This window comes from Armigeres subalbatus, chromosome 3 (genome assembly GCF_024139115.2).
Source record: "Armigeres subalbatus isolate Guangzhou_Male chromosome 3, GZ_Asu_2, whole genome shotgun sequence".
NCBI lineage: Eukaryota > Metazoa > Arthropoda > Insecta > Diptera > Culicidae > Armigeres > Armigeres subalbatus.
In genome coordinates this window covers 107385384-107402334 of record NC_085141.1, presented here as the reverse complement: position 1 = coordinate 107402334, position 16951 = coordinate 107385384, and the positions used below count along the sequence as shown (strand labels likewise).

The 16951-nt window shown below is 41.4% G+C and overlaps 1 protein-coding gene across 1 annotated transcript in view; it reads left to right on the top strand.

The window, feature by feature from the left end:
- The window catches only part of LOC134221870 (uncharacterized), a 75895-nt gene that overhangs the window by 21254 nt on the left and 37690 nt on the right, over positions 1–16951 (top strand). The window contains exon 2 of the mRNA XM_062701039.1: positions 3062–3114. Within this exon, the coding sequence (XP_062557023.1) occupies positions 3062–3114 (53 nt within the window). The remainder of the gene's footprint in view (positions 1–3061; positions 3115–16951) is intronic.

Below are 16951 nucleotides of genomic sequence, written 5' to 3'. Positions count from 1 at the left end.
ATGTCTCGCAACTTTTCGTCTTATCGGCTTGCTCTTCGATCTGATTAGTTTTGCAAAGATTTGCACCCCTGAGCTCCCGCAAAAGTTTGGAATCTTCTTCAGGATCGAACTGAGACTGGTAATGTTCTCAAAATTCTTTGGATCGATGAATCAAGCTGTCTTAAGAACGGGATCATTCAAGAGTTTGATTGTTTGCTTCACCAGCTCCACATAGAAATTACATGCGAGAGAATAGAAAGTTACCTTCAGCGGTTAATCAAGAGGTCCTGCCAGATTATCTGCCGCTAGCCCTACGTAGGTCTTCATTTTCTCGTGAAGATGTTGTTCAAAGTTTTGTAAGCCATTTGTCTATGATATTTTTAAGAAATTCATCTTTCTAGATGTTGGAAAGGATAATCAGATAAAGCGATTTAATTTCACTGTACATGTTCGTATACTCAGGGCTTTCCGATTGGAAAATACGATTGACTTTATTAACAAGCAGTAGGTCATCCCGAGTAGAAGAAAATAGCTGAATAATATCAAATGTTGATAAGATAGTAAAATGAGATATGAACATGATTGATATAAGAGATAAAAGATCAAACGACAATATCAATATTTTGCATGAAAATATCATGAGGAGATCAATTTATGCTATTTATAATAAGAGATCAGTATCATGTGCCATTAGTTTGTTCTTATCCATAGCATATCTTGATATTTAAATGATATTTCGGTGCAAATTTTTGATATTGTTGCCTGTCCTTTTATCTCTTATATCAATCAAGTCTATATCATGTTTTTTTATTCTGTTCATGACTTCTACCAGGGATGGGATCGTAGAGGTGACGACGGTGGCGCTGGGCAGTTCAATAATTGTCACAGTTCGAATAGAACGTAAAGTACATGATAAGCTTTGAAAAACGATCATTATTCCGTTTGACTACTGAGTCAAGCGATAGCCATCTGGTAGCTGACGGATTTTACTGAGTGAAAACTGCCTTATCGGTCATGATATCGGATTAAAGTATCGGCCAAAAATGAGAAAAAAAAACAGAACACTAAATTACAAAATGCACAAAAATCTTGAAAAATCTTATTTCTTCAAAAAAATCTTTAATCTTTATATAAAGATATCTTTATCAAAAAATATTAAAAAATCTTTATAAATAAGATAAATCTTTATATGTGGCAACACTGGGTTACTCTTTTGTTGATTATTCGTTGCGTTTGTTTTTTTAAAGGCTGGCTTGCACGGCCTGACGCCAAACCTCCTAAATTTCCGGAAGACCATTCCTCCTTATTCCCGGTGGACCATGGTGCGCAGTTTCACTTAGAGTCCCTCGCTGGCACTCGGACGATGATCAGCCGCCCCTAATACGGAGAACAGACGCTCAGTAAGATTTGCACCTCTGGAGAGGAACAGCCTAATGATAATTTCGTAATGATCAATTTCGGAGGCTTCCGAAGCTCGTGTTTTCATTCCAGACCAGTATATTTCGATCGGCCGCAATTCTGGTGATTTTGGGGTCAAAGGCACAAAATTGGATTACTAATATCTTTTTATAAGATGTGGAATATGGAGGTGAATGCGCAAGATTTATTTTCACACGTCCTGTTCCTTCGGCTGTATTTTCGAAACTACTGGATATTTCGTAATGAATGAGAACAACGCAGTGGGAATAACAAATGCTGAAGCCGTCTTCCACAAAATTTCGTTAAAATCAGCCCAGGAGGCAAAATGTTATCGACTTTTGGAAGTGATGCAATTTGATTCCGTACACCCTTTACTCATGCAATGGCGAGCATAGAAAAGCTTTCAATTGATAACTGTGGAAATGCTAATAGAATACTTATTTGAAAAGCAGGCCAAGTTCCAGTTGAAATGTAGAGCAATTGAAGAAGAAGAGTAGAAGAAAAGGGACACAATTTGTATGAAACGAAAAAAAAAATTGAAAAACTTTGCACCCGTTTTTCTCAAAACTACGTTTTTATCACTTACACCCCTTTGACTCCCTCAATTATGTTAGCCTTTTATCTATCTTCTTATGACAAAGCTACATGAAAATTATTCACAAAGCATTAGAAATGATGTTTAGTGATGCAATATATGAGTCTTCGATTGAATTTAGCTACGCTCACATGTGCTATGAATCCAGTCACCTAAACAGCATGCGGCTCAACCATTTGTCGCAGCAGGGTGTATTAAGCCACCTGTTCCTACGGTTGCACCTGTAATATAACTCGATAAGTAGAAATATTTATCCGTCAATAGTAAATCATTTGCCCAATAAAACCACTGCGCATAAGTACACGAACCCGATTAATTTAGCCACTTGAAACGGATAGCGCATTCTCTATCTCGCGTCTACCTATCTTGAGAAGGGCCACTGCACTGACTGCTCATATGGAAAACCATAAGCGAATTAATGGAGAGATAGAAGAATGCACGGAGCCACTAAAGTACCCTTGTGTGAAGTAAATATGGTAAAGTAAAATTCATTTCACCTAACAGAAGATTCAATTTACTTAACCATCAGTTCAGTCTAGTGGGGCTAAAGCTAGCCAGACCCGATGCGATTATCGATCCGGTCTTTCGAATTCTCAACTCCTTGGGCATATGAATGTATACCATGCAATGGATGTAATGGAAAACTTGACAATGAAAGCAATTAGATGAAAAATGAATGAAGCGATATTGGAAATATGATAAAATTGGAAAATGGATATAGAGATTAGAATATGTAATTAAAAAAAAGAAAAATGGAAAAAGCAAAATACGATATGGAATTGATGAGAAAAATAGAGTGATTAGAATAATAACGTAAGTAAGTAATAGCTCAAACAATTTGTGCAAAAGCTGTGACACCGAAATAATAAGATAAAGCTTTTTGTTATATACTGATCAGACATATCGAAAACATATAACACAAAAGTCGTAGTAAATTATAATACACTAAAATAAATTATAATTATAAAAAAATACACTCGAAATTATGGGATTTGTTCAAGAGTACGTGTAATAGAGAAAAAAAATACTCTCAACAACTTGTAACAGAAATTCTTCGAATTTCTACAGTTGCCGGACAACGGGGATCCAGTTTCACACCTTATCCCATCGGAACATACAATGTGAGTTTCCAAACCGTCGATCGTGGCCATTGTTTGCGTTCGTAGCCGGGTGATCTCGTTATGCCAATTTCTGGCACTTGATTTATGACCAATCCATCGATCGTCGTCCGTCGCTCACCTCTCGGAGTAGGTACCTACGGCTCTTGGGTTGCGTGAAAGCGCCGAGGTGTCAGAGTCATAAATTTGGCGTGCCGTCGTCGTCCGTCGCCCAGGCCTTTGTTTTTCTTTATGCTGCAGCTACAACAGCGTGATCTCGTTTCGGATCACCACGTTGGGGATGGAAGCGCCATCTGGTGGGATTGGCCGACTGGCCGGCCGGCCGGCATTCCTAAGGTGTTGTATTGGTTTTTATGGGCACACTTCTGTGGCCCCATCACGTTGCAAGCGAGTTATGGGGTGTGAGAAAACATGCAATCGCGGACACTGAAAGTCGATGCTTATGATGGCATCGCAGTAGTAAATCATTGCACAGCGGTGTTGACCCTAGCAATTGATTGAATTATGCACGGTTGGGGTTTCTGTTACGAGGAACAAGCGGGATTGTGCTTAAATGTCAGATAGTGTAAAAATTAGAACAATGATAAAGAGTAATATTCAAAAAACTTTTTTGTTCTGAATAACTTCACAGTAAGATTTAAAGTTGAAAAGCAGGCCTTGTTCCAGTTGTAATGTAGAGCAGGGTTTGCAGAAATCGCTCTCAATAGATAACGAACAACGATAAAAGAGAGGCAAAAACTGTTCCGAATCATAACAAGCCATGATAAAAAATGTATCAAACTTGTATACAGTTCCGAAAAAACGAAATCAGACAGGCAGCCCCCACAGAAAAATGGTGATTCTCGCTTTGTTTTCGCTCCTTTCGTGTTGGTTACTGCAAGAATAGTAGTTTGTGCAACTAGTTGCAAAAAGATGATTTTTTCAGCACGAGTTGTACATAACAATACTACGAGTGCTGAAAAAATCGAGTTTTGCAACGAGTTGCACACGCTATTTTTTGCAATGACAGAAAATGGGCTTTAATATGAAAAATCTTTACCAAAATTGTACAATCGAATTTACTCCACATGATCATTCATGTCAATAAATTATATTGCGGCAGAGAACAATAAGATTCCATCTTATCGTGCCAAATTGCATAGCTTGAAAAGCTATGAAGCGATGGATGCAATTGCCTTTGGAAAATTGTGATGTTATGTCCAACAAACCATTTCATTTATTACGAGACGTTTAGAGTACACTATTTAAACACTGACCCAAACTAATTCAGCTAAATGTAGCCATGTAACTACTGTCCCAATGTAGGTTTTTCATTATAGCACCCAAATGAGTGCTATAATGAATATTATGCAACCCATTTGAGTTGCATAATGGTCATTAAAGCACCCATTCTGTTGGTATGGAAAAGTAGGCCGTTTTATCACTAAAATGACAACTGTAAACCAGGTTTTATGATCAGGAATTGCAAAATAGTAGTTTGTGCAACAAGTAGCAAAAAGATGATTTTTTCAGCACGAGTTGTACGTTTATCCAACGAGGCTTGCCGAGTTGGATAAATACTACGAGTGCTGAAAAAATCGAGTTTTGCAACGAGTTGCACACGCTATTTTTTGCAATGACGAAAAATGGACTTTAATTTGATAAATCTGTTCCAAAATTGTAGTCTAATTTTCTCCACATGATCATTCTTGCCAATAAATTATGTTGCTGCGGATAAGAATCAAGAATCAGAAGAATTCCATGTTACCGTGCCACATTGCAAAGTTCAATAAGTCGTGAAGCGATAGATGTACTTGCCTTTGGAAATTTTGGATGTCATGATCGCCAAACTATTTAATTTATTACGGGGCGCATAGAATACACTATTTGAGCACTTACCCAAGCTAATTTAGCAAAATGTAGTCACGTGACTGGTGTTCTGGTGTTGGTTTTTCATTATAGCACCCAAATGAGTGTTATAATGAATATTATGCAACTCATTTGAGTTGCATAATGTTCATTAAAGCATCCATTTCGTTGGTATGGAAAAGTAGGCCGTTTTATCGATCAAAGACGAACTGTAAACCAGATATTATGATCAGGAATTGCAAAAAAGAAATTTATCATGCACGGAAGCTCTTAAGTACCCATTAATGGGTATTCTCGTACCCATTTTGAAGAAAAGCGGCATAACTCATTAAATGAGTAAACTCGATTTACTCATTAATGAGTATTCCCCCTGAACTTCAAATAATGGGTAATTTTTGCTCTTGAATGTCATTGACAATATGGGTAAATTTGCCCCATTTTTCATTTATGTGAATTTGAGGTTATGTTACATATATAAATTTATGTATTCAAATAAGCTTATATTGTATGATAAGAACACGATTGTAATTAAAGAACACCAGAAACAAGTTTTTGCAATTTATTGTTGTTTTTCGAAACATTTGGAAGCCAATCAACCGACCTGCTTTCAGGAAACGATCTCAGCTTCCGCCTTCTCCGTCTGCAAGTGGTATTTTTTCCCTCGTAAGAATTCACGAAATTCGATTCTTCGAGCACCAGTTCCAATACCATGGTTCCTTGCACGGGGTAGTATTTAAGCACGAACTCTGAACAGAACTGCAGAACTGAATTGCACTGTAATGAATCAATTAAATTCTATTGAAAAATCTACTGTTGTATGCGAATGGAAAAACTTACTTTTTGGGTCAACCAAATTATACCGCACTATGTTTTTTTGACGTAAACTACGTCTAAGGGGAAGACTCAGATACAGGGTGTAAATCCGAAATTTCCAAATTCGAGACCGTCACGAAATTAGGATAGATTTCAAACGCTAATAGCGTCTTTATCTTTCGATGGATTTTCGAGATTTGCTTATCAATAGATTCGGAAACTCTCCAGCAATTTGCCAATTCTATTGATACTAATAATTATCAACGTTAAACTATTGAAAATGTTATTTCTTTCCAAATCTGGTGAAAAATTCAATTCCGTTCATAAATCCCCAACACGGACATCAGATTGCAGTAAGATACGGGCCTTTTGATCCACTGCTTCGTTTTCCCTGTGTATATAAAGCCCCGTGTTTCGCCTGCGCGCGTCATTTTCATTCTGGATGTCACGGAGAACGGACCAGGGCGGTTCAAGCGATAAGGCCTGTGGTTTAGTCTGTGGTGGTAAAAACTCAAAACTCATGGACGATTCTAATCAAGCGTGAGTTGTAACGCACCCAACTCAGCACCTTAAAACTCCTGGATGAGTTGAATCATCGTATGATTTCTTTTGTTCTCCTTTGTTAAAAACAGTGAATTGACGTTTCTCGCATAAAATATTAGACACTCTTTCATGTATAAGCAATAAATTGCCCCCAAATTAATTTCGAATGCGTTTTAAACCAAAATGATGTTTTGGCAAATGAGTGAAATGATGCGTTTTAGCATTACAAATTCAAGCGTGATGCATTCCTGATGATGCATTCCACAGATGATTTCGTTCGCACGGGAGGGCTCGTTGATTAAAATTTATGAGTGATGATGCGGATGAAATTTTTCGTTGGGTGGTGGTGGCGGTCGTGGCAACAGCAGTGCATCTTTTCATCCGTGTTCCCAACAGCATCGTTGAATCTGGCAATCAACGTCGTGCTGTTGATGAGGCACATAAGTGGGAATGAATCGGATCTTTTCAGGACCACCATTATGTTTGGGAGGAAGGTTAAGTTGAAATAATTTTGACGTAAACTACGTCTAAGGGCAAGACTCAGATACGGGGTGTAAAACGGAAATTTTCAAATTCGAGATCGTCACGAAATTAGGATAGATTCCAAACTATTAGCGACTTTATCTTTCCATGGATTTTTAATCTCTAACTCTGTAGAAGTAAAATGATGGATTGAATCTAATGATTTTTTGCGTAACTGCTGCCGATTTAACGCAACCATCTCATGAATTTACTCCCAATAAAACCAAATTCCTCCAATGAAAAATTTAATGCCCTGAAAAGGACAGATTTCAGATCATGCGGATTTCTAATCACCAACACAACAGCAACCATTCGATAGTCAGAATATCACAAGAGTATTTCACTTAAATGCAGATGCTGGCTCTATGATTTTGCCGCTAAACTGCAACATATTGCCATCGTTGGATTCTCTGTCGCGACGATCCTGTTACGAGCGCTACCTACGCCATCAGTGGGAACGAAGAGCGTGCGTTAGAAGGAGAAGCTGCGAAAATGTATTCGCATGGATGGAAATTAAACCTGAAACAAGTAACAGTCTATCTACTAAAATTATAATCTTGACGGGAAATTTCACTGGTATTGATGCTATCCATGCGAATAAATTTTTGTAGCGTCCCTGACGCACGGTCGTGATTCCGCCACCGACGAAAACTATCAGGAAAATATCAGATTAATATGAACTTTGATCAAAATTCGTCTCGCCTCAAATTATGGCTTAAGAGCTGCTTTCACTGATGACAGCTAATCGATGGTACTTCAGACGCCACCGTTGAAGAAATATACACCACCATAGCCGCCATCGTAGAGAAACACGCAAGAAAATTCCATCTCAGTGTTGTTGATGCTGACGACGACGATCGCGCGACCCACACCATCGCTGGGAATAAAATTTCCGGTAGGAGCTCCGCCGATGCCGAAGGTGGTATCACGGTCTGCTCTCCGCGATATCACGAACGAAATGCCTCGCGCGCGCGGAAGAGCTGCTTTCTTGTAATCAATAAAGTTGAACCTGTAGCCACGCCCCTTTGGTGAGTGTGTGACGGTTACACAATATTTGCAGCCATACCGGACAACAAAGAGGCGGGACTAATGAGCCATCTTTATTGATTATAAGAAAACTGCTCTCCCGCGCACGCGAGACATTTCAGCACCTAAAAACTCATGGATGAGTTGAACGATCGTATGTTTTCTGTATACATGTAGAATCACGAGCGCGCGTCTAACGGAGGAGCTGCAAACATTTGTTTCTTACAAAAAATATGATTTTTAAAAAGTATCACCGGCGCGTGCTTACTCGCAATCTACATGCTGATACATTTACAGTTACATCAAACAACTAAAAACCAAAATACGCCACTCCAAAATTACGAGGTGACAATGTTAGAAAGAGACAAAAGATAGGAAAAATAACACGGTGTGTAGTGCCTCCTCGAGTCACCTTAAGGGAAGATCCTTCAATTACGTAACGCAAAAATTGGACATTTTCAACCCCCCCTCCCTCCTATGTCACACTTTTTGTATGAAGCATCTAAAAATTATGTATGGGTCGTCACACTTTGGCCAACCTCCCCTCCCCCTTCTAAGCGTTACGTTTTTTGTGGACGCTCCCAAGAACCACTTTCATTGATGGTAGCCGATCGTTAGTACTTCATATCAAATATCATATCATATCATATCATAGCATATCAAAGAATATTGTGGCCGGAGGTGAACTAGCCTTGGGCTAAAAACCTCTTCAATAAAGATTTTAATAATAATAATAATATTGTGGCCAAATTTCATAAAATTTGGTCAACAAATCCCTTCCCCCCCCTCCCCACAGAAAATAATAGAACAAAACCTGCCAAAGCCGTCATTCCTCCTACATAATACAAAAAAATTTAAACTGAGCGCTGCTAATGTTAATGACGACGACCGCGCGACCCACACCATCGCCGGGAATAAAATTTCCGGTAGGAGCTCCGCCGATGCCGAAGGTGGTACCACGGTCTGCTCTCCGCGACATCTCGAACGAAATTGCTCGCGCGCGCGGAAGAGCTACTTTCTTGTAATCAATCAAGTTGCTGCTGTAGCCACGCCCCTTTGGGGGGTGTGGACGGTTACACAATATTTGCAGTCATACCGGACAACAAAGAGGCGGGACTAATGAGCCATCTTTATTGATTATAAGAAAACTGCTCTCCCAGCGCGCCCGTGGCCCATTCCAGTTCAAGACAGCAACACGTACGGACGTGTTTTTGTTCGCGCATTTTGACGTTAACTACGTCTAATGGGAAGCCTCGGATACAGGATGCAAAATGAAAATTTCAAATTGGGGACCGTCACGAAATCATGTAAGATTTCAAACGGTAATGGCGACTTTATCTTTCGACGGATTTTCGAAATTTTGTTATTAATAGATTCGAAACTTTCCACCAATTTGCTAATTGTATTAAAACTATTCATTATCAACGGCAAAATATTGAAAATATTATTTCTTTCCAAGCCGGGTGAAAAATTCAAAAATAATCAATCCCGTTCATAAATCCCCAACACGGATATCAGATTGCAGTAAGGTACGGGCCTTTTGATCCACTGCTTCGTTTTTCCTGTGTATAAAAAGCCCCGTGTTTCGCGTGCGCGCGTCATTTTCATGGATTTCATTGGATTTCATGGAAAGCGGACCAATGCGTCCAGAGGCGGTCCTAGCGACAACGGCTGTGCGGATGAAATTTTTTCGTTCGATAGTGGTGGCGGTTGTGGCAACAACAGTATATCTTTACATCCGTGTTGCAAGCAGCATTTTTGGATCTGGCAATTAACGGCGTACGTAGAGCCGAATCATCAGATGGCTGTCGCGCAGTCCAGTAGTTGTTGTTGGTGAGGCACATAATTGGGAATGAATCGGATCTTTTCAGAACCACCATTATGTTTGGGAGGAAGGTTAAGTTGAAATTATTTGTCTATAGTGCAAACCGCTAGAACTAGAAATTTTTGGATTTAATTTTGAACAATGATTCAGTGATTGATAAGTGATTGAGAAAGTTGATATAAGACGAACGTTTTCATAGAACAAAGCATAATTGTTTGGTATCGGTAGCGGAATCATAGCATTACTGCCGGTCCGAGCGCGCGTCAGAAGGAGAAGCTGCAAATATGTATTCGCATGGATGGAAATAAAACCTTAAACAAGTAGCAGGCTACCTACTAGAATTATAATCTTGATGGGAAATTTCACTTGACTGTTACTGCTATCCACGCGAATAATTATCGGCAGCGTCTTTTTATAACGCGCGCTTGTGATTCTGCTACCGATGGAAAGCAATCTGCCATCACCAAGCAATTAAGTTTTACTTTGTACAAAATTCATCTCGCCTCAAGTTGTGTTTTAAAAGCTACTTTCTCTGATGGTAGCCAATCATTAGTACTTCAGACAAGAAAATTAAATCTGAGCGCGAACGACCGCATGAACCACACCATCGATGAGAATGAAATTTCCGGTAGCAGCCGAAGCCGATGGTGGGACTACGATCTCGAACGAAATGGCTCGCGCGCGCGGAAGAGCTGCTTTCTTGTAATCAATAAAGTTAAATCTGTAGTCACGCCCCTTTAGTAAGTGTGTGACGGGTACACAATATTTGCAGTCATACCGGACAACAAAGAGGCGGGACTAATGGGCTATCTTTATTGATTATAAGAAAACTGCTTTCCCCCGCGCGCGTGGCATTTCATTTGAAATATCGCGAAGAGCGGTCCCAGCATCGGTAGAGATGTCGCAAATTAATCGGTTACTTCGATTAATCGATTATTTGTTGTGATAATCGATTACTTCCCAACGATTAATCGATTCAATAATCGACAAGAATCGAGAGTAATCGATTAATCGGGATTTTACGACAACTATTAGATTTCGATTACTTCAATTAATCGATTCATCGTTATGATAATCGATTAATTTTGATTCGATTACTACTCAACGATGAATCGATTCAATAATCGTCAAGAATCGAGAGTAATCGATTAGTTACTAATCGATTAATCGAGATTTTACGACATCTCTAAGCATCGGCGGAGTTGCTGAGCAAATTTAATTCCAAATACATATGGGATATTGGAAAAATCGGTTCTTTTCAGGGCTTCTATTCTGTACAAAGGAAGATTGAGGCGAGGCGAACTTTTTTTAAAGTGCAAATTATCCGCACAAAAGTTGCCTGGCGTCCGTAGCAGAATCACGAGCGCGCGTCGGAGGGAGATGCTACAAATATGTATTCGCATGGATGGCTTCAGTGGCAGTCAAGTTTAATTCTTTCAATATTCTTATTTGGTTTTGTTATTCCAGCCTATGGCGTGAGTCGTGTGGTCGTTAGTGATTCGAAATGTGCATTATTGGGAATTAATCGATTCTTCTCATGGACACCATTTTAAACATAGGAAGATTGAGGCAAGACGAATTTGTTCAAAGTACGACGTCGTAGCAGAACTACTTTGCCGTTCGTAGCAGAATAACGAGCGCGTATTGTAGAGAGCTGCTGCAAATATGTATTCTTGCACTGGCACTAGATTCTTCTTTTCACGAAACTGTTTTACGTAGTTTACGTCGGGCGGTCGTGTCTTGTACACAACCCTTATGATTTTTTACATCATGGATATCCAGCTTTCCGGCCAGCTCCATTTCCGGATCTCACCGACTTTAAACAAAGCACTATATCCACGTAATTCGCTGAAAACATTATAATTACAAACTTTTTTGTAAAAAATGACAGCGGCACTGAACAAATATTTCACTGTTAGAAGCCAATGTTTATATTGTGGTTAATTTACCCATTTTATTATGTCATTAAAAGGCCCAATTTTTGACAACTCCATATCGAATCAAATAATGGGTACTCTTCACCCATATAATGGTTATTTCCAAATGAATGCAAAAATGCATTCGACAGTAAATCTTGTATTATCAATTTTTCACCTTATCGGCCGTGACGATCTGAAATCGTCGCAAAGCAAATTGACGCCAAAATCGTTGCCAGTAGAAATAGCCATAAGATCAGTCAAATCAATTGTGAACAAAATTTTGTAAACTTAATAATCCCATTATTTCCTGAAATTGAGCCGTGGTTTACATATTTAATTTTAATCATATTTAAGGTGATTATAGAATAAAGCCAGAAATCGGCCATTTTGTAAACCACGTGCTTTTCCAATATTTTTTCAAGCGCACGAGATGAAAGAACCATAACGCGTATGGGGCTGAAATAATGGTAGAACATTTGCTTAGTAATGCTGAACAATCATAATTTGAGTCTCGGCACTGTTCGAAACCTATTACGCCAGATTTGGGCTTTTGGAAATGTATGTAGATAAACGTGTGATGAATTTGAAATGTGAAAAATGGGACCCATCAGTGCTTTTTCTGGCTTTTATATTTTTTGTCTATTTTAAATAAAACGCGTAATGTATGATTAGGACACCCACGCCTCACTTGATTACTTCAAACCACAACCCGTTAATTTTTGTTTCTGAAATTTTTATTATGAAAGGTTGTGAAAGGGAAAGAATCTGGGATTGAGTGTCACATTGCAAACTATCCACAATTAATTACATTATACCAATGTTCATTTCATATGCCAAGCCAAAATTGAACATTACTCACCCGGTGTCATAAAACCAGCTCCGCAGCATAATTATTATTTCAGAATTTAAAATATGAATCGATCAGGACCCAGGAGGAGCTGTGTCCCTAAGTGGTGCACTTTCCAACGGCGAACCACGATCTCCGTGGTGTGGTCCAGTCGGTTTATTATTTATGTGAGAACGGTTCGCACTCGTGGTTCATCGGGCGCGCAAATCTTTGTGTACAATATATTCAGAGCACCATCACCGACCAATAATGGGGCAAACATTTGATACACCGATCCAACCAACCTGCCTATAAGTGCCCGACCGGTCTGGTTCGTCGCGCGTTCGCTTATGATTCATTTCACTTGCCAGGCCAGTTTGCTCACCATCCGCTGCAACCATGCAGCATTCGAAGTGGAAAACAACATGTTAGCCAAATGGTTAACTTTTCCCCGGGTTTGCCAAACGAATCCAACGCACGGACGGAGAACAAGTTGCGAAACATTCTCCAGAGGATCGCTTCAATGTTGGAACCGTCGAAGACGGACCTTTATGAATTATGATTTCACTGCCAATAATACGAACCGTCACTCGACATAGTAGGGCAGGCAACCAAAAGCCCCAAAATATTATTCAGCGATACGGCCGTACTGGTCCTTCGAACCGGATAATGATTCATTTTCAGATAATTCAATTTCAACTTTAGCATTTCAGAAAAATAATGTTGAGCATTTGTAAACGTAAGGGTTAGCAAAAATAATTAGAGATGAATTTAGCTAAAATGTGGGTTAGCAGAAAACTTCCGACACAAGGGTCGCAACAAAATGGCCGACATGTGGTCGGAAAGAACATTCAAACACTCCAAACAGTCCATTGGGCAAGATGGCCGCTAAAAAGTATGAAAGTAATTGAATCATTTGTTTGAGAAACTGCATAAGTCCATTTTACACAATTTCGAGAAAACAACAAAAAACTGTTTTTGAACAAATTGGCACCGAATCTTATGTAGTTTCTCAAACAAACGAAAAAAATTTCATACATTCCTGAACAAAAATTTTTTTTTCGTATTTTTTGCCAGAATACGTATTTTTGGAATATATAAAAATCTCATTTTGGCCAAAAATGTTACATATGCAGTTTCTCAAACAAATGGTTCAATTATCGACGCTGGGGTCGATACATTAAAATAACCAACATTTGGGTTGGTATGCGGGTATTAAGGCTCCAATGGGTTTAAAATATAAAAAGAGAAGGTGACTTAACTCGGAGAAACATGAAATGAGTTCATACTAAAACTATTGATATACTAAAACACACGTATATTGCAATGCGTAGTCGATTGTTGAGCACAGTTCTAGGAGAAACGAACTTTAATCATTTGGCAATCATGAGCATCCTTGTTACAATCATCTATATCAAACATTTCGACGAGAAAAATGTTGCTAGGAGTCGAATGCTAGTTGCTCGTACCCGTTCCAACAGAGAGCGGTACAGTGTAGCAAGGCCAGAAGAGAAACAAATCCACCGCAGAAAAAAAGGCATCACGAAGAGAGTGTGATAGCTGAAGCGCAGGAGAACATGGATAGAAACGATATGCGGAGGTTTTACGCAACTGTCAATGGTGCGCGGCATAAGACTGCACCAGTGCCCGCCATGGAAGGAGCACTTCGAAGATTTTTTGAACGGTGGAAATGAAGGTGTATTAAGGAGCAGCATGGATATAGTCGGAGACGGTCAAGCTGTAAAACCACTAACACTGGACGAGGTGAAGAAGGCTCTAAACGAGCTGAAAAACAGTGAAGCTGCTGGGCAGGACGAGATCCCGGTCAAACTTCTCAAACACAGAAGTGAGCAGCTGCATCAATCAATCCACCACATTATACAGAAAATATGGGAGGATGAAGAACTGCCTGCCGGCTGGTTGGATGGGCTGGGCTCATATGCCTAATCTATAAGAAAGGGCACAGACTAGAGTGTGCCAATTACAGAGGGATCACCCTTCTGAACTCGGTGTACAAAATTCTGTCGCGTATCCTGGTTAACAGGCAGCAGGGACTATGTCCAAGGGCTTGACGATCCCTCCCCAAGCCATCTGCGAGTTGTGGCGCCTGCCTAGGATGTGGTGGGGTTTGACAGTGGGCCCTGTTAAACCTCTATAAAAAGCTGCATGTATCCGCAAGTAGGCTCCGCCAAAGCGATCGTGTGCCGCTCAAAGCGATCGTGTGCCGCTCAAAGCGAACAAGCCCAAGTCCTGGTGTTAGGTGGGACGCTAAACAGCCCTGATACGACGGCCCTCCGACGAGACAGGAGGTTTGCGCAGGCCCAATAAGCCGCCTTTAAAAACAACTATTACGAACGACATAGAAGATAATACGACGCGATACAATCGGCAACGACCTACGCGACGAATAAAGGATCACGATTGGAAGCTTGGAACATGGAACTGCAAGTCGCTAGGCTTCGCAGGTTGCGACCGGATAATCTACGATGAATTACATCCCCGTAACTTCGATGTCGTAGCGCTGCAGGAAATCTGCTGGACAGGACAGAAAGTGTGGAAAAGCGGGCATCGAGCGGCTACCTTCTACCAAAGCTGTGGCACCACCAACGAGCTGGGAACCGGCTTCATAGTACTGGGAAAGATGCGCCAACGCGTGATTGGGTGGCAGCCAATCAACGCACGGATGTGCAAGCTGAGGATAAAAGGCCGTTTCTTCAACTATAGCATCATCAACGTGCACTGCGCACACGAAGGGAGATCCGACGACGAGAAAGAAGCGTTCTATGCGCAGCTGGAGCAGACATACGATGGATGCCCACTGCGGGACGTCAAAATCGTCATCGGTGACATGAACGCTCAGGTAGGAAGGGAGGAAATGTATAGACCGGTCATCGGACCGGATAGTCTGCATACCGTATCGAAAGACAACGGCCAACGGTGCATAAACTTTGCAGCTTCCCGCGGAATGGTAGTCCGAAGCACTTTCTTCCCCCGTAAGAATATCCACAAGGCCACATGGAAATCACCTAATCAAGTAACGGAAAACCAAATCGACCACGTTCTAATCGACGGTAAATTCTTCTCCGACATCACGAACATACGCACTTACCGCAGTGCGAATATTGAATCCGACCACTACCTCGTCGCAGTATGTCTGCGCTCAAAACTCTCGACGGTGATCAACACGCGTCGGAGTCGTCCGCCGCGGCTTAACATTGGGTGGTTACAAGACGGTAGACTAGCCCAAGACTACGCGCAGCAGCTGGAAGTGGCACTCCCAACGGAAGAGCAGCTAGGCGCAGCATCTCTTGAAGATGGCTGGAGAGATATTCGATCCGCCATTGGAAGCACCGCAACCGCTGTACTAGGCACGGTGGCTCCTGATCAGAGAAACGACTGGTATGACGGCGAATGTGAGCAGTTAGTTGAGGAGAAGAATGCAGCATGGGCGAGATTGCTGCAACACCGCACGACGGCGAACGAGGCACGATACAAACGGGCGCGGAACAGACAAAACTCGATTTTCCGGAGGAAAAAGCGCCAGCAGGAAGATCGAGACCGTGAAGAGACGGGGAACTGTACCGCGCTAATAACGCACGAAAGTTCTATGAGAAGTTGAACCGTTCACGTAAGGGCCACGTGCCGCAGCCCGATATGTGTAAGGACATACACGGGAACCTTCTTACGAACGAGCGTGAGGTGATCCAAAGGTGGCGGCAGCACTACGAAGAACACCTGAATGGCGATATGGCAGACAACGGTGGCGGTATGGTAATGAACCTAGGAGCACGCGCGCAGGACATGCGACTTCCGGCTCCGAATCTCCAGGAAATCCAGGAGGAGATCGGCCGGCTGAAAAACAACAAAGCCCCTGGAGTTGACCAACTACCAGGAGAGCTGTTTAAACACGGTGGTGAGGCACTGGCTAGAGCGCTGCACTGGGTGATTACCAAGGTTTGGGAGGATGAGGTTCTGCCGCAGGAGTGTATGGAAGGTGTCGTGTGTCCCATCTACAAAAAGCTGGATTGTAACAACTACCGCGCAATCACATTGCTGAACGCCGCCTACAAGGTACTCTCCCAAATTTTATTCCGCCGACTAACACCAATTGCAAGAGAGTTCGTGGGGCAGTACCAGGCGGGATTTATGGGTGAACGCTCTACCACAGACCAGGTGTTCGCCATACGTCAGGTATTGCAGAAATGCCGCGAATACAACGTGCCCACACATCTATTTATCGACTTCAAAGCCGCATATGATACAATCGATCGGAACCAGCTATGGCAGCTAATGCACGAAAACGGATTTCCGGATAAACTGATACGGTTGATCAAGGCGACGATGGATCGGGTGATGTGCGTAGTTCGGGTTTCAGGGGCATTCTCGAGTCCCTTCGAAACGCGTAGAGGGTTACGGCAAGGTGATGGTCTTTCGTGTCTGCTATTCAACATCGCTTTGGAAGGAGTAATACGAAGGGCAGGGATTGACACGAGTGGTACGATTTTCACGAAGTCCGTC